The 17,619-nt window shown below is 43.6% G+C and overlaps 2 protein-coding genes across 3 annotated transcripts in view; one reads left to right on the top strand and one right to left on the bottom strand.

Annotated features, from left to right (window-relative positions):
* The window catches only part of LOC115181785 (E3 ubiquitin-protein ligase znrf2-like), a 73,986-nt gene extending 68,711 nt beyond the window's left edge, over positions 1 to 5,275 (top strand). Inside the window, exon 4 of the mRNA XM_029743556.1 lies at positions 103 to 5,275. The gene's annotated coding sequence lies outside the window, so the exon portion shown is untranslated. The remainder of the gene's footprint in view (positions 1 to 102) is intronic.
* Positions 5,276 to 7,289: 2,014 nt separating this feature from the next.
* nod1 (nucleotide-binding oligomerization domain containing 1) lies at positions 7,290 to 15,014 on the bottom strand. 2 transcript variants are annotated; one of them, XR_003873501.1, is made up of 13 exons: positions 14,600 to 15,014; positions 14,239 to 14,466; positions 13,655 to 13,829; positions 11,635 to 13,456; positions 11,373 to 11,456; positions 11,172 to 11,255; positions 11,001 to 11,084; positions 10,842 to 10,925; positions 8,962 to 9,045; positions 8,763 to 8,846; positions 8,536 to 8,619; positions 8,016 to 8,335; positions 7,290 to 7,683 (listed from the first exon to the last, which is right to left on the bottom strand). XR_003873501.1 is itself a non-coding variant. In XM_029743553.1 (12 exons), the coding sequence occupies exons 2-12, from the start codon at positions 14,443 to 14,445 to the stop codon at positions 8,263 to 8,265; spliced, it is 2,865 nt and encodes a 954-aa protein (XP_029599413.1). In that variant the 5' UTR covers positions 14,446 to 14,466; positions 14,600 to 15,014; the 3' UTR covers positions 7,836 to 8,262. The 2 variants fall into 2 exon arrangements, 1 of the variants encoding a protein (XP_029599413.1); XM_029743553.1 differs by lacking the exon at positions 7,290 to 7,683 and having other exon boundaries at positions 7,836 to 8,335.
* Between the last annotated feature and the right edge of the window lie 2,605 nt (positions 15,015 to 17,619).

Raw genomic sequence — 17,619 nt, 5'->3', positions numbered from 1 at the left:
TACCATTTAGTTCAGTCGAGTTCTTTCTTTCTATTGTTCTGTTTCAGCATCACATGTTAGCCCTCAGTATATTCAGATTTCTGATGTTTTTCATCTCTGCAGGTTTCTTACTCCCTCAATAAGAAGAGTGATCTGCTCCAATAACAACATTCCTCAATGTGAATCCCCTCCCCTTCCCCGTTGCCTAGGAGACTACTGGACAGACACACTGTGACTCTGTGGCCAGTACAGAACTGACACCTCACCCTGACCCTACCCCTCTACCCCCATCACCTCCAGTACCTCTCAACAGCCCTCAACACACCTCACCCTGACCCTACCCCTCTACCCCCATCACCTCCAGTGCCTCTCAACAGCTCTCTACATACCTCACCCTGACCCTACCCCTCTACCCCCACCACCTCCAGTACCTCTCAACAGCCCTCAACACACCTCACCCTGACCCTACCCCTCTATCCCCACCACCTCCAGTACCTCTCAACAGCCCTCAACACACCTCACCCTGACCCTACCCCTCTATCCCCACCACCTCCAGTACCTCTCAACAGCCCTCAACACACCTCACCCTGACCCTATCCCTCTACCCCCACCACCTCCAGTACCTCTCAACAGCCCTCAACACACCTCACCCTGACCCTACCCCTCTATCCCCATCACCTCCAGTACCTCTCAACAGCCTTCAACACACCTCACCCTGACCCTACCCCTCTACCCCCACCACCTCCAGTACCTCTCAACAGCCTTCAACACACCTCACCCTGACCCTACCCCCATCACCTCCAGTACCTCTCAACACACCTCACCCTGACCCTACCCCTCTACCCCCATCACCTCCAGTACCTCTCAACAGCCCTCAACACACCTCACCCTGACCCTACCCCTCTATCCCCATCACCTCCAGTATCTCTCAACACACCTCACCCTGACCCTACCCCTCTACCCCCACCACCTCCAGTACCTCTCAACAGCCCTCAACACACCTCACCCTGACCCTACCCCTCTACCCCCACCACCTCCAGTACCTCTCAACAGCCCTCAACACACCTCACCCTGACCCTACCCCTCTATCCCCATCACCTCCAGTACCTCTCAACAGCCCTCAACACACCTCACCCTGACCCTACCCCTCTACCCCCACCACCTCCAGTACCTCTCAACAGCCCTCAACACACCTCACCCTGACCCTACCCCCACCACCTCCAGTACCTCTCAACACACCTCACCCTGACCCTACCCCCACCACCTCCAGTACCTCTCAACAGCCCTCAACACACCTCACCCTGACCCTACCCCTCTACCCCCACCACCTCCAGTACCTCTCAACAGCCCTCAACACACCTCATCCTGACCCTACCCCTCTACCCCATCACCTCCAGTACCTCTCAACAGCCCTCAACACACCTCACCCTGACCCTACCCCTCTACCCCCACCACCTCCAGTACCTCTCAACAGCCCTCAACACACCTCACCCTGACCCTACCCCTCTACCCCCACCACCTCCAGCACCTCTCAACAGCCCTCAACACACCTCACCCTGACCCTACCCCTCTACCCCCACCACCTCCAGTACCTCTCAACAGTCTTCAACACACCTCACCCTGACCCTACCCCTCTACCCCCATCACCTCCAGTACCTCTCAACAGCCCTCAACACACCTCATCCTGACCCTACCCCTCTACCCCTCTACCCCCATCACCTCCAGTACCTCTCAACAGCCCTCAACACACCTCACCCTGACCCTACCCCTCTACCCCCACCACCTCCAGTACCTCTCAACAGCCTTCAACACACCTCACCCTGACCCTACCCCTCTACCCCCACCACCTCCAGTACCTCTCAACAGCCCTCAACACACCTCACCCTGACCCTACCCCTCTACCCCCACCACCTCCAGTACCTCTCAACAGCCCTCAACACACCTCAACTCAAACCAGTCAAGAACCGCAGTGTGCCAAAACTCATTAAAAGCAATCTTCAGGGAAACTACATTTAATGCTGATCTATCTATTTATCTTCACACACACACAATCTGCTCCAAGACAAGACCAGACAGACACAGACACACAAACTCACAAATACACACTCACAAACACAACCAACCTCTGCTTTGTCCTCAAAGACAGACAGACCGATCGACAGACAGACCGACATGCTTATCTGCCAACCTGATGTTGAGGGGAAGACACAACACCTCTGTTGCACAACTATCCAATCAGGAAAAACTGTTGCTCTCAACATGCCCTCTCACTCTCTGCCGCATCAATGAAACAGCTGTATATGCCACCCACAGATGTTTTGCATTCCATGCCATTGGCCATGCCCCAGTGATTGAGCTGCTGTGGTTGGCTGAGCTCCAGGGCTGCTGCGACTTGGAATTCCCTCCACCTGTGTTATTGGACAGCAGATCCAGGTCTCCTCCCATCTGTTTGGTCAGAGTGATTGTAGACCTGGACATTTCGGGGAGCAAGCTGACCCCTCAGCTTGCTCCCCGAAAGGGAGCAAGGGGAAGTCAGTCCTCATACCCCTCTTTCCCCCTCCTCACCAACTGTGTCTACCAGTGCCTTCACCTTCGGATCCTAATGACCTACCAGGGCAGAGTCAAGACAACAGAACAGAACCGTGTGATTGGTAGGTGGGGGACAGAGGGCGGGAGGTCAGGTATGAGTCTATACTATATCCTCCCTCCCTAGCCCTTCCCCCTGTGTGTTGTTGACTGGATGTGGACAGATGGAGAGAGACCCAGCAGAGAGCCAGACTCAGCTGAATGTGAAACTCTGCTTAACTCTAACCTTTACTCCACTGGGACATGACTGGAACTGGAACTGGCCCTGGCTGCTAGCCACACTGAAATTAGAAGTGCCCTGCTATATGCTGTCCCGCTCTCTCCTTTCCCCTGACTAGCTATCTAACTCACAACCCCTCAATGCCTCTGTGGTAGCAACAAGACGTGAACTGGACTGTGCTACCAGAAGTGCGTGGCTCAGCTAGTGGCAACTACAACTCCCAGCAGGCACTTCTCTGAAGTGAGAACGTTCATCTTAGTTTTTGTAGCAGCAATAGCTGTCTGTCTGGGACATAAGGCTCTCTGTGCTTAGCCTGGATCCCAACTGAATTACTATGTTTCACAATTGTTTTACTGTACATCTTCAGTTTGGCACTTGTGAAGAGGATCAATTCATTTGGCATCCAAGCTATATTGTGCTGACCCCAGAACAGATATCCCCCTTCCCCAGGGGCCCGGTGACATTATGTGGTGTAAATACTCTAGCCTTCTACAGGGTTCACACACCCATCCTCTTCTCTCACTCACTCACTTTGACTTGTAATCTTTATTTATCATCATGAGACTTAGCAGTTATTATTATGCAAATGATTTTATTTTAAGTGTGCAGATTTGACATAATGGTGTAATTGCATATCTGTGTATGTATATGTGTGAGTTATAGTGAAACTAAGTCGGGCCTTAATGCAAAGAGAATGACATGAACAACTATGTCTTCTATTCATGTTTGTCCATTTCAGTGCAGTTTCAAATAGCTGCCTGAGATAGCACACTTTTTACCCAATCATAATCATCTACCAATCAACCAATCAGCCTATCACAGTAGAGGTGAGAGGGCGGGGCAGGAAGTAGGCGATTGCTGGAGCTCCATGCCAAAGCCAATTAGAATAAGGGGAAGACTGATATATTCAAAAAAGTTATCATTAGAATGTTGGATCCTCCAACACTTTCTCAGTGTGTTTGAGTGTTTTACACTAATACATTTCATCTTCCAGCAACCCTGGGTTGTAATATTTAAACAAGGCCTTGATGTTGTTCTCTTTAATGTTTTGAAAGCTTTCCCAGGATGCGCTGCTAACTAGTATACTAGACCTTCATCTTCACCATTGGGTTGCGAATAAGGGCAGAGTAAGAAACTGATAGACAAATTCAATGAATAAGACAAAAGGCTTTATTGGCTATGCTTTTCACAATCATTGTGGAGGTTTTTCAATGTCCACAGTTTAGAGATTTTAGACTATAGTATATTATTATGACATATCTAGGAATAAGATCAATAGTATTTATATTGGTTGCCCAATTCAAACTAGTAACGACCAGTCAGACAACTTAACAAAGAGCATTTATAGGGGATCTGGGTATTATGGTGTGGATATACTAAAGATAGTGTTACCATGGCTACTGGGTCAGTTACACCATATTAACTGTGGTTTCTCCAAAAGTGCTGCTAACGTGCTGCTAACAATTTATTTTTCAAGAAGTACAGCGAGGCATAAAGCACTTTGGAATTCCCCATTTGTCATCATGTACTATAGCTAATAAAGTGTGATCTAAATCCAGATGGGAGTTTCTCCTCATTGCACGTCAGTGAAGGAGAAACTAGAATGTCTGGTCTCACCGCATGGTTTGTTCCATGGCTACTGTACTGTAAGAAATGTGATTTTTAAATGTTGTCGAATGGCTCACGATTGTGAAGCATACTACTGTATGTGTACAATATTCCCTTATTGTCATGGGTATGTGTGTAGCACGAGGATCCTCCCTAGCTAGCCTAGCAGAACAGCCTTGTATGAGCTACTGTAGCTAGAATCAGTTTTAAAACATATTTCCCCCGCCATTTCAGTTTTGTTAGTCTTTTATTTTGGATGTTTGGGTTTCTTTGGGGGGCGAGTGGGGAGGCAACCTACCACCTAAACTGATTTCGATATGTTTCCGTTTGGATGTCAGGCCAGTGGTAAAGGAAGGGGCTTATATGGTCATTTTGTGTAAATGTTTTGGTTTGCTGCTTATGCTACACTTGCCAATTTGAGCCCATATCAATCCAATTGGACCGATGTCTATCCAAATCTACCGTGTTGAAAAGCGCCATATGGATGGACTTGTGAGGATGCAGTGTTGAAAACAGTCAACATATATGAATGCGGGATGTGTTAGAGAACACACATGTCATCAGGTAGCTATACTTGATGTTCCGTTCATGATACTATAATATACCGTGACAGCGAACATACTGTAGATGATTATTAGTTGGGGATGAGCTTGCTTGAATGAATGTGGAGGTGTAGTAGGGCATTCATGTAATAGTTGAGAGGTGAAGGAAACTATTTTTATTTGGGTTATACCTCCTGAGGTACTTCAGAGACAGGCCAACAGTACATAACTAGAAATGTTATTTTAGAAACTATTTAGACATACAGTATGTTATAACATTCCATTTATGTAAAAATGTGTACAGAATATGAAATTAAAAGAGCAAAACCTTTGGAGTACATTCTTTTAATTGGACTAGTGTGACTTACAGTGTGTCTTGGTAGATGAGTGTTTCACTTTCAATGCATTATGGCAGAAGCTTTCTCAGCAGTCATTGAAAAAGTTACTCTACCGGTCAAAAGTTTTAGAACACCAACTCATTCAAGGCCTTTTCTTTATTTTATTATGTTCTACATTGTAGAATAATAGTGAAGACATCAACTATAAAATAACACATATGGAATCATGTAGTAACCAAAAAAGTGTTAAACAAATCAAAATATATTTTATATTTAGAGATTTTTAAAATAGCCACCATTTGCCTTGATGACAGCTTTGCACACTCTTGGCATTCTCTCAACCAGCTTCATCTGGAATGCTTTTCCAACCATTTTGAAGGAGTTCCCACATGTGCTGAGCACGTGTTGGCTGCTTTTCCTTCACGCCGCAGACTGACTCATCCCAAACCACCTCAATTTGGGTGAGGTCGGGTGATTGTGGAGGCCAGGTCATCTGATGCAGCACTCCATCCCTCTTCTTCTTGGTAAAATAGCCCTTACACAGCCTGTTGGGTCATTGTTCTGTTGAAAAACAAATGATAGTCCCACTAAGCCCAAACCAGATGGGATGGCGTATTGCTGCAGAATGCTGTGGTAGCCATGCTGGTTAAGTGTGCCTTGAATTCTAAATAAATCACAGACAGTGTCACCAGCAAAGCACCCCCACACCATAGCACCTCCTCCTCCATGCTTTATATTGGGAAATACACATGTGGAGATCATCCGTTCACCCACACCGCATCCCACAAAGACACGGCGGTTGGAACCAGAAATCTCAAATTTGGACTGATCAGACCAAAGGACAGATTTCCACTGGTCTAATGTCCATTGCTCGTTTTTCTTGGCCCAAGCAAGTCTCTTCTTATTGGTGTCCTTTAGTAGTGGTTTATTTGCAGCAATTCAACCATGAAGGCCTGATTCACACAGTCTCCTCTGAACAATTGATGTTGTGATGTGTCTGTTACTTGAACTCTGTGAAGCATTTATTTGGGCTGCAATTTCTGAGGCTGATAACTCTAATGAACTTATCCTCTGCAGCAGAGGTAACTCTGGGTCTTCCTTTCCTGTGGCGGTCCTCATGAGAGCCAGTTTCATCATAGTGCTTGATGGTTTTTGCGACTGCACTTGATTACACTTTCAAAGATGTTTACATTTTCCGTATTGACTGACATTCACGTCTTAAAGTAATGATGGACTGTCATTTCTCTTTGCTTATTTGAGCTGTTCTTGGTCTTTTACCAAATAGGGCTATCTTCTTTCTGTATACCACCCCAACCTTGTCACAACACAACTGATTGGCTCAAACGCATTAAAAAGGAAAGAAATTCCACAAATTAACTGAAGGCACACCTGTTAATTGAAACGCGTTCTAGGTGACTACCTCATGAAACTAGTTGAGAGAATGCCAAGAGTGTGCAAAGCTGTCATTGAAGGAAAAGGGTGGCTGTTTGAAGGATCTCAAATATAAAATAGACTTGGATTTGTTTAACACTTTTTTGGTTACTACATGATTCCATATGTGTTATTTCATCATTTTGATGTCTTCACTATTATTATGCAATGTAGAAAATGATTTTAAAAATTCAGAAAAACCCTTGAATGAGTAGGTGTGTCCAAACCTTTGACTGGTACTGTATATATATTTTTTTAAATGTGTGGGGGGGCACCCAGGTATTTATCTGCAGCTGCCACCACATCTATCCTCTGTGATTTAGGTTCCATTTCTGCGGTACAATTGACAAAACCCTTGAATGAGTAGGTGTTCTAAAACTTTTGACCTGTAGTGTATATGGAAGTTGTGTATTGTCCTGTCTTCCGCTATTTGTTTGTTCCTATCATCGCCTGCTAATCTATATTCATTAGTCACCATGACCACAAACTGACCATAACATGACTGTCTGTATGTGTCATACAGTTACAGTTCTGGCCAGTATACAAGAACAAGGGAACGAGGCAGAGAAATCAGAGGGGTGAGAGTTGATGATAAGAAAGGTTTGAGAGCAGTGGCCTAGTCTCCAGTTACTTGCAGCCACCACATCAAATTCAGTTTATTTACACAGTGCTCAGTTTATTCAGTTTATTTACACAGTGCTCTGTTGTTGTGGTGCAGGAGAAATTCAATACTGTAATTCAGCACCAGTAATGCATTTCCTTTGGTCAGCAAAAGCAGCTTCAAATCAAATCAAACTTTATTTGTCACATGCGCCGAATACAACAAGTGTAGACCTTACCATGAAATTCTTACTTACAAGCCCTTAACCAACAGTGCAGTTCAAGAAGAGTTAAGAAAATATTTACCAAATAAACTAAAGTTAAAAATGATAAAAAGTAACACAATAACGAGGCTATATATAGGGGGTACCGGTACCGAGTCAGTGTGCAGGGGTACAGGTTAGAGGTCATTTGTACACATAGGTAGGGGTGAAGTGACTAGGCATAGATAATAAACAGCGAGTAGCAGCAATGTACAAAACAAATGGGGGGGGGGGGGTCAATGTAATAGTCCAGTGACCATTTGATTAATTGTTCAGCAGTCTTATGGCTTGGGGTAGAAGCTGGATTAAAACAATGGATTTGCTTTGCATAATGATAAGATGTTCCGTGGTTAACTGAAAGTGCTTAAACAAGGGACAGTTTGCCCTTACTATATAAGTTGATTTGTTTCAAACTAAAGTCGAGCTAGTAAAAAAGTTACATTAAAGACTTCCTCTCTGAGAACGGCACCTCCGGTTTCAAATCCCTAAATACAAAGACATTCATTATGGACAAATATGACTGAGGGAAGTGTTTTTATGGGTCAAGACTTTTACCCATATGCCAGAATAACCTAGCTAATGCAGTATGTTCAAATATTTACCAAATGTAGTATGCAAGAAAATACACAAAGAACTTCTACGTTTCGGTAACAGACGAGACCAATCTACACACTCTCCAGCTCAGTTCTGTCTCCTCAGTGGAAGCGTAGCCTTCCCTCAGCCTCAAACAGCTTCTCTTCCTCTTCAGAAAGACAGTTCCCTTTCAAACTGTGGGTGAGTGATGACAGAGTACATGATAATCAGGAACCAGTAATGTATTCAAAGACCCACAGCCATTACAAAGTGAAAATGGTGAAAGATGTGTTGAAATAAAAATGTATCTAAGGAATATATCAAATACTATTATTAACGTGATACAAATTTATTTAGTAATGTGCCTTTAAGTGAGCGACATTGCGTACGCTCACCTGATCTCTTTGAGTGATGTGTTGTGGGAGAGAGCCTCTGACAGCTGTCTGATTCCACCCACTGTCAGCTGATTATTGATTAACCTGTGCAGAGTGGCACAGAGGGATCACTAGGTTAACCGGCTAACTTTTATTAACATTCAGAAATAACTTTTGTTCACTTTCTGGTTAATTCTGAAGCTAAACTTTATTATTGGTTGTTGGGAGTGTGTTGAGACTGGCCTTACCAGAGGTGAGATAGACCCGTGTTGGATCTGATCAGTTCTGCCATGTCTGGTGCTACATCATCTGACAACTCATTTTGCACCAACCTACAACAAGACAACACACATTTAAACTGTGTTAACTCCAAAGCACAAATACACATTAAATATACAGAGACACATACTGTCACAGAAATTTGATGTATGAATAAGATTGTCCTACCAGAAGATTCTGAGCATTGTGTTGCCTTTCAGTGCTTCGGCCAAGCTCCTCCCACCTTCTGAAGTGATGCCATTGGCTGAGAGGCTAAGGGAGAGAAGAGCATAGAAATATAATTACTATTAGTAATACATAAGTATACTGTATTACTTTAGGTAATGATATTACTATGACGCAGAGTGATACTGTAAAATAGATGCTGTAGTTTCAGTGTTTGTGAGTAAGGGAGTTCAGTAACCCATACTGTAGCTACATGTGCGTAAAATTATACACCAATGGGTTATACTTCCTTATTTCTGACCTTAACCACAGTTTTGGGAGAACTGAAAAAGACATGGCACAATCAGTGCCACACAGTTGAAGTCAGAAGTTTACATACACTTATGTTGGAGTCATTAAAACTCGTTTTTCAACCACTCCATAAATTTCTTGTTAACAAACTATAGTTTTGGCAAGTCGGTTAGGACATCTACTTTGTGCATGACACAAGTAATTTTTCCAACAATTGTTTACAGACAGATTATTTCACTTATAATTCCCTGTATCACAAATACAGTGGGTCAGAAGTTTACATACATTAAGTTGACTGTGCCTTTAAACAGCTTGGAAAATTCCAGAAAGTGATGTCATGGCTTTAGAAGCTTCTGATAGGCTAATTGACATGATTTGAGTCAATTGGAGGTGTACCTGTGGATGTATTTCAAGGCCTACCTTCAAACTCAGTACCTCTTTGCTTGATATCATAGAAAAATCAAAAGAAATCAGCCAAGACCTCAGAAAAGCAATTGTAGACCTCCACAAGTCTGGTTCATCCTTGGGAGCAATTTCCATACGCCTGAAGGTACCACGTTCATCTGTACAAACAATAGTACGCAAGTATAAACACCATGGGACCACGCAGCCGTCATACCGCTCAGGAAGGAGACGCGTTCTGTCTCTTAGAGATGAACGTACTTTGGTGCGAAAAGTGCAAATCAATCCCAGAACAACAGCAAAGGACCTTGTGAAGATGCTGGAAGAAACAGGTACAAAAGTATCTATATTCACAGTAAAACAAGTCCTATATTGACATAACCTGAAAGGGCGCTCAGCAAGGAAGAAGCCACTGCTCCAAAACCGCCTTAAAAAAGCCAGACTACAGTTTGCAACTGCACATGGGGACAAATATCATACCTTTGGAGAAATTTCCTCTGGTCTGATGAAACAAAAATAGAACTGTTTGGCCATAATGACCATCATTATGTTTGGAGGAAAAAAGGGGACGCTTGCAAGCCGAAGAACACCATCCTAACCGTGAAGCATGGGGGTGGCAGCATCATGTTGTGTGGGTGCTTTGCTGCAGGAGGGACTGGTGCACTTCACAATATAGATGGCATCATGAGGTAGGAAAATGATGTGGATATATTGAAGCAACATCTCAAGACATCAGTCAGGAAGTTAAAGCTTGGTCGCAAATGGGTCTTCTAAATGGACAATGACCCCAAGCATACTTCCAAAGTTGTGGCAAAATGGCTTAAGGACAACAAAGTCAAGGTACTGGAGTGGCAATCACAAAGCCCTAACCTCAATCCCATAGAATAAGAAGGCAATGCTACCAAATACTAATTGAGTGTATGTAAACTTCTGACCCACTGAGAACGTGATGAAAGAAATAAAAGCTGAAATAAATCATTCTCTCTACTATTATTCTGACATTTCACATTCTTAAAATAAAGTGGTGATCCTTACTGACCTAAGACAGAGAATTTTTACTCAGATTAAATGTCAGGAATTGTGAAATACTGAGTTTAAATGTATTTGGCTAAGGTGTATGTAAACTTCTGACTTCAACTGTACTTATTCAGAGAATTGATAACGAGGACATTTCTTGCCATCCATCTCACCTGAGGTTGGTAAGACTTGGGTGATTCCTCAGGGCCTCTGCGAATGCTCTTGCTCCTTCATCACCAATGCTGTTCCCCCACATTCTGAAAAACAGGAACAATCCATCTCATGCACTCTGATCCATTTTTTTTTTTTAAGAATTGTAATAGTGCACTTACCCCACGTCAAAGATAGATGAGCTCTTCTGAATGGCACTGGCCAGATACCTGCCACCCACACTGGTGAACTTGTTGCTGCCAAGCCTTTGAACAAATCAAAGTGCCAAAAATAAACATTTTCATTTATAAACAAGTAATTATATAATTGATTGGACATATTCATTTACATACTTGACAACTCTTAACTTTGGACATTCCTCAATGATATGAGCGATTAGCTTGGCTCCGATGTCCGTAATGTGATTATTGTAAAGTCTGTCAAATCAAGACAACAGAAAGACAGTCACAGTCACGTCGTAGGAATTTTGTCATACAGCACAATACAGTACTAAAGTTTGACAGGCAAGTTGACCCTGATAGACACTGACTCACCCCAGAACCTCCACCACTCTGTGTTTGATAAGCTCCTCAGCCAGTACCTCAATGCTGCTGTCTGAGATCTGATTGACACACAATCTGAAATGGAAAAACTAATTTAGCTGAAAAGTTATTCTTTATAGTTAGTTATACTAGTATTTCTTATAGCAGTAAGAAATGATTTGCCAATGTTTTTTTTGTAAACAAGTGTACCTTTCATGTAAACAGTGGCATAAAATACAAACTGTTTCCATCTGCGTGTATTCGAATTCCTCACCTCACCACGGTCATCTTACTGAATGAAGGCCTGAGCTGCTTGACCCCATAGTCACTGATGTTGTTGTTGTCCATGTCCACCCCTAGCCTCTTCCGCCGGTGCTGCAGCACAAAGTTGATGGCACTGCAGTCGCCAGAGAACACATTACAGTAGCCCAGCTTGATGTAGTCAGCTGTGATGCCCTTCGCAGTCAGCTGGGCCACCTCTTTACTTCCTGTCTCGAAGATGCAGCGCAGCATCCACAGGAAGTTGGGCAGGACATGCACCTTGCTGCCCTCCTGCTCTGTGCTGTAGAGTGGCAAACCGCGGAGGTGGGACCTCACGCTGGTGGACAGGTAGGACTTGAGGACCGCCCGCTTTCTCTTCAGTAGCGCTGCAGGAACCATGTGCACCAGCAAGCCGGCGTTGGTCTTAGACAGCAGTCCACACAGGAAGAGGTTGGCATATTGGAGATGCTCGTTGGTCTTGAACGGGTCCTTTTCCCTGGGTTTGGAGGAGCCACTGATGCAGTGGACGACACACGATAAACAAGAAGTGTTGACCCTCCTGCTGCACTCGGTGAAGAACTTGAGGATGTTTCCTACGCTGGCCTGTTCGTCCAGAACCAGGGAGAATGCAGCCAAGAAGGACTGTAGGGTGAGGTGAAGGAACTCAAAGGTGGAAGGGTTTTCACAGGCATCGTAGCGGCTGACCGGTCGGAGGAAACCCACCTGAAGGTCCTCCTCAGTCAGGCCACAGGAGGCCACCTCCTCCTGGTCGAACACAAAGCCTCCTCTCTCCATGCCCAGCAGAGCCAGCTTGGAGAAGGCTGTCAGCGGCCTCAGCCCTGCCCTGAAGGTATCAGCGGGGCACCTGGTGTTTCTCTTCAGGAGGACAGGTGGGGGAGTGGCCCTCCGGCTGAAGAAGACTTCAGACAGCAGGAGGAATATATTAGTGAGGGTCACGCAAGCCTCTGGCAACTCAAAGTCGTCATAGACTGAGCGCAGGTGTTTAAAGCTCTTGAAGACGATCCAGCAGAAGAGGGGGATGGAGCAGAGGCCACAGAGGTGGGGGCTGGCATCCAGCTGGACTGAGACCAGGTCCCGGTGCTCCTGCTCCTTGAAGTGCAGGTTGGTGTAGGTCTGAAGGTGGGCCGGAGAGAACCCACGCAGCGCCACCCTCTTCCGGATCACCCTGCTCTGGACCTCGGTGCCTGTCCGAGCCGTCAGGACCTTCCGGGAACCATTGAGCAGCTTCCCACAGAGCAGGTTCATGAGCACCAGAAGGGGGTGAGTCCTCTCCTCTGGAGAAACCACCTCAGGCTCATTCACCAGGTCCAGATCAGCCTGGATCTCATCATAGCCGTCAAACGTAAAGAGAACCTTTTCAGGGAAGCGGAGGATGTAGCTGAACACCTCATTATCCGCATCCTGGTCGGGGTAGCAGTTGTATTTGAAAAGCAGGTCCCTCAGTGAGATCTCGTCTGTCTCCTTGAATGTGCTGAACATCCTACAGCGGAACTTGAAGAAAAACATGGCGTCTGCCTGTTCCAGCTCCCTCTTGGACCACAGCCTCTGGAGCTTCTGAAGGAGGATGGACTTGCCCACCCCAGCATCCCCTGTGATGAGCACCGTCTCTGCCTGTGAGTTAAAGACACCCTGCTCTCCCAGGAGCTGCTCCAGACCCTCCAGGTGGCCCAGGCTCTCATTGCGGTCATTCAGGAGCTCCATCAGGGTGTCTGTATAGAGCTCCTCCAGCAGGGTTTCCTCTCGCTGGGCGTAGGAGGCAATGAAGCGTGTGTCTCGGCCCAGCTCGTGCCTCAGCTTCTCACAGTACCTACTAACTGAGAAGAGGGGTAGGGAGAATACACTGCAGTCTGATTCTCAACCACTGATATTCAGCCAAAATATACAGTAGTTGCCCTCATGATTCTCTAATAGCTTACATTATCAATGCACTGTATTTTTAATTTTTTATTGTTAAGTAAAATTCCAATAACACATATGAAGTGCAGCACCATACAGTCTACTGACATACTTACTAGGGTCCGTGTTCTTCACTGGTATGTCCCGTATGAAGTCTGGTGGCTGGTAGTTGATCTCTTTAAGCCATGGTTGGAGGTCTATGTATGCATCATAAACTTTGTAGAGAATATATAGGAAGTATTCACATGCCTGCTCCCCTTTGCTTTGGACCAATTCCAGGATTTTACGCACCTGCGCAATGTCAATCATAAGTAAATCATATTTACTTTACAGTGATTCAATATTTAATAATAATTTGGCAGCTAACAGTTTCCCTATTTTATGCACCTGCACGATGGCAATCATGTTTACTTACCAGTAATTAATATTTAATTAATATTACTTCCCACATTTTGATTAATGTGGCCAAACAGGATTTTTCACAGGTAATATACTGTCAGCATACCAAATGTCATTGTATTGCAAAATCAAGTCTTGTCTTTATATTTTCTTATCTTAAAATCAATTAGTCCATTTTAGTTAGGGCCTAGTCTGTATTAGTGAATGCAAGAGAATGTCTTTGTGATGGGTACTTTGCCATTTAATGTGTGTGGTCCAAATGGACATGTGTCCTCTCTGAAACCCTCCTATGGCAAATTACCTGGTCAGTCTTGGTGGCTGCGCGCTGGATCAATTCTGCATCCTCGATACACAGAAAACCACTTTGTAGGAGGTTATCCATAATGCACTGCGTGCTCTTCACCTGAGAAACCAGTAGCTCACGGTGCAAGTTGAGCATTTGGACAGTGGACACATGGCCCGTTAGTCCAGCACCGGCTTCCTCGGCACTGGAGTCCATAATATACATGGCTTCAGCTGCCTGTATTTACTGGAAAATGTAAGGAATTCTAGTCAGATAACCAGTTAGGAGAAAATGATCCAACAGTACGGATAAAATACATTATAGTAATCTATAGTAGGCTATCTCGTACGGTATACGTATATGGGCTGGCTATACATACCGTCAGAACCTTTGATAACATTGTTCTTAGCCGCCCTGTCCTAGTCCGCCGCGGAAAAACTCGGGAACCAGAGCTCTCCCAAAAACAAACTCCAGTCTTGTTTATTAATTAAACCATTAAATAGCGTACGACAAGATAATAACAAAACGTTTCTCCAGGACTCTTAGAATATGAATCTAGTCTTGTCTCAAACAATGTCAGGAGAAAAAAAACACTGATCACAGTACTGGTTCTTTGAGGAAGTGAAACCAAAAACAGCCTTGGATGCGCATAATTTCGCCTCGGACTGCGACCGCACTTTTGGCATGCTGTTATCTGCTTATTTTTAATATAGGGTTTTCGCAACTTGTAATCGCTCCACGGTAAATCACGCTTTCCCAAACATGTCTTAATAATTTGAAAGATTGCTTAGAAAACCAGGTGTTTAATCAGCGTATGCTTACTTCGATTTTAACTTTCGCCGATATAAGCAGAGTAAGGTGTTTACATGACTAATGCATAATAGTGTCATAATCAGTTTAATGTCAAATTATTACTGTGCATGTAAACTTACTCACTCGTAACCAAATAAAAAATACGATTTAGCTACCTGTGTGACGTGATACAAACCCATCGTAGCAAATTTATGTCAATTTGCTACTGAGACTGAATGTTTTTTGTGTAATCCGTTTTTTCCTCAAGCATCCGATCCATCGTGTTGCATTACTGTTGCCAATTTAACATGAGTAGCCCATAGCCTACAGATGATTGTCTTGTCCACTGTTTTAATTAAATAAAACCAATACAAATGTATTGCGTGAGGTCCCACACGTTTTATAAGGAGGGTGAGATCCACCCAAATCATTTGGGTTCCTGGATCATTTCACAGCATTATAAGGCTGCGTTGAGACAATCATTTATCAATGACCCAAACCCAGCTCAGTTAATCCCTACCATAATGACAGAGTTCACGAAATCAATAACTTGCTAGTAACAGATGACATTCATATTCTGACTATCTCTGAAACTGACTTAGATAATACCTTGATACAGTGGTAGCAATACAAGGTTATAACATTACAGAAAAGAGACAAATGCCAATGGTGGAGGTGTTGCTGTTTATATTCAGAACCACATTCCTGTAAATATTAGAGAGGATCTCATGTTAAATACTGTTGAAGTAATATGACTACAGGTTCATCTGCCTCACCTAAAGCCCATTCTGGTGGGAAGCTGCTATAGACCACCAGGTGCTAACAGTCAGTATCTGGATAACATGTGTGAAATGCTTGATAATGTATGTGATATCAACAGAGAGGTATATTTTCTGGGTGATTTAAATATTGACTGACTTTCATCAAGCTGCCAACTCAAGAAAAAGCTTCAAACTGTAACCTGGTTCAGATTATCAGTCAACCTACCAGGATAGTTACAAGCAGCACAATAATCAAATCATCAACATGTATTGATCACATCTTTACGAATGCTGCAGTCATTTGCTTGAAAGCAGTATCCCGATCCATCTGATGTAGTGATCACAATATAGTAGCCATATCTAGGAAAAAGTTCCAAAGGCTGGGCCTAATATAGTGTATAAGAGGTCATACAATAAGTTTTGTAGTAATTCCTATGTTGTTGATGTAAAGAATATTTGTTGGTCCATGGTGTGTAATGACAGACACTGCACTTGACACATTTATGAAATTGCTTATTCCAGTTACAAATAAGCATGCACCTATTAAGAAAATGACTGTAAAAACTGTTAAATCCCCGTGGTTTGATGAGGAATTTAAAACCGATATGGTTGAGAGGGATAAGAGAAATGGAATGACAAATAAGTCTGGCTGCACAACCGATTGGCAAACGTATTGCAAATTGAGAAATCATGAGACTAAACTGAATAAAAAGAAGAAGAAACTACACTATGAAACAAAGATAAATGACATAAAGAATGATAGTAAAAAGCTTTGGAGCACCTTCAATGAAAGCTCCATCATTCATTGAATCAGATGGCTCATTCATCACAAAAGCAACTGATATTGCCAACTGCTTTAATGATTTTTTTAATTGGCAAGACTCGTAAACTTAGGCATGACATGCCAGCAACAAACGCTGACACTACATATCCAAGCACACTACAGTTCAAAAGTTTGGGGTCACTTAGAAATGTCCTTGTTTTTGAAAGAAAAGCAAAAAAATTGGTCCATTAAAATAACATCAAATTGATCAGAAATACGGCGTAGACATTGTTAATGTTGTAAAGGACTATTGTAGCTGTAAACGGCTGATTTTTAATGGAATATCTACATAGGTGTACAGAGGCCCATTATCAGCAACCATCACTCCTGTGTTCCAATGGCACATTGTGTTAGCTAATCCAAGTTTAGCATTTTAAAAGGCTAATTGATCATTAGAAAACCCTTTTGCAATTATGTTAGCACAGCTGAAAACTTTTGTTCTGATTAAAGAAGCAATAAAACTGGCTTTCTTTAGACTATTTTCTGGAGCATCAGCATTTGTGGGTTCAATTACAGGCTCAAAATGGCCAGAAACAAAGCACTTTCTTCTGAAACTCGTCAGTCTATTCTTGTTCTGAGAAATAAAGGCTATTCCATGCGAGAAATTGCCAAGAAACTGAAGATCTCGTACAACTCTGTGTACTACTCCCTTCACAGAACAGCTTAAACTGGCTCTAACCAGAATAGAAAGAGGAGTGGGAGGCCTCAAGGCACAACTGAGCAAGAGAAAAGTACATTAGAGTGACTAGTTTGAGAAAAAGACGCCTCACAAGTCCTCAACTGGCAGCTTCATTAAATACTACCCGCAAAACACCAGTCTCAACATCAACAGTGAAGAGACGACTCCGGTATGCTGGCCTTCTAGGCAGAGTTGCAAAGAAAAAGCCATATCTCAGACTGGCCAATAAAAAGAAAAGATTAAGATCGGCAAAAGAACACAGACTCTGGACAGAGGAACTCTCAGGCTTGAAGGGAAGCAAAAGTCATCCCGCTACCTAAGAATATTAAAGCCCCCTTTACTCG

This window comes from Salmo trutta, chromosome 3 (assembly GCF_901001165.1).
Source record: "Salmo trutta chromosome 3, fSalTru1.1, whole genome shotgun sequence".
NCBI classification, from domain to species: Eukaryota; Metazoa; Chordata; class Actinopteri; order Salmoniformes; family Salmonidae; genus Salmo; species Salmo trutta.
The sequence above is the reverse complement of the archived record's forward strand: the minus strand, read 5'-3'. Positions and strand labels throughout refer to the sequence as shown.

Bases quoted from the DNA above. Each gene is read 5' to 3' on its own strand.
- nod1 (XM_029743553.1), bottom strand. From the start codon at position 14,445: ATGTATATTATGGACTCCAGTGCCGAGGAAGCCGGTGCTGGACTAACG. The intron at 11,085-11,171 runs GTATGTAAATGA...ATTTGTTCAAAG, and splicing joins CCAAAGTTAAGAGTTGTCAA to GCTTGGCAGCAACAAGTTCA. The intron at 10,926-11,000 runs GTAAGTGCACTA...CCTGTTTTTCAG, and splicing joins TCATCTATCTTTGACGTGGG to AATGTGGGGGAACAGCATTG.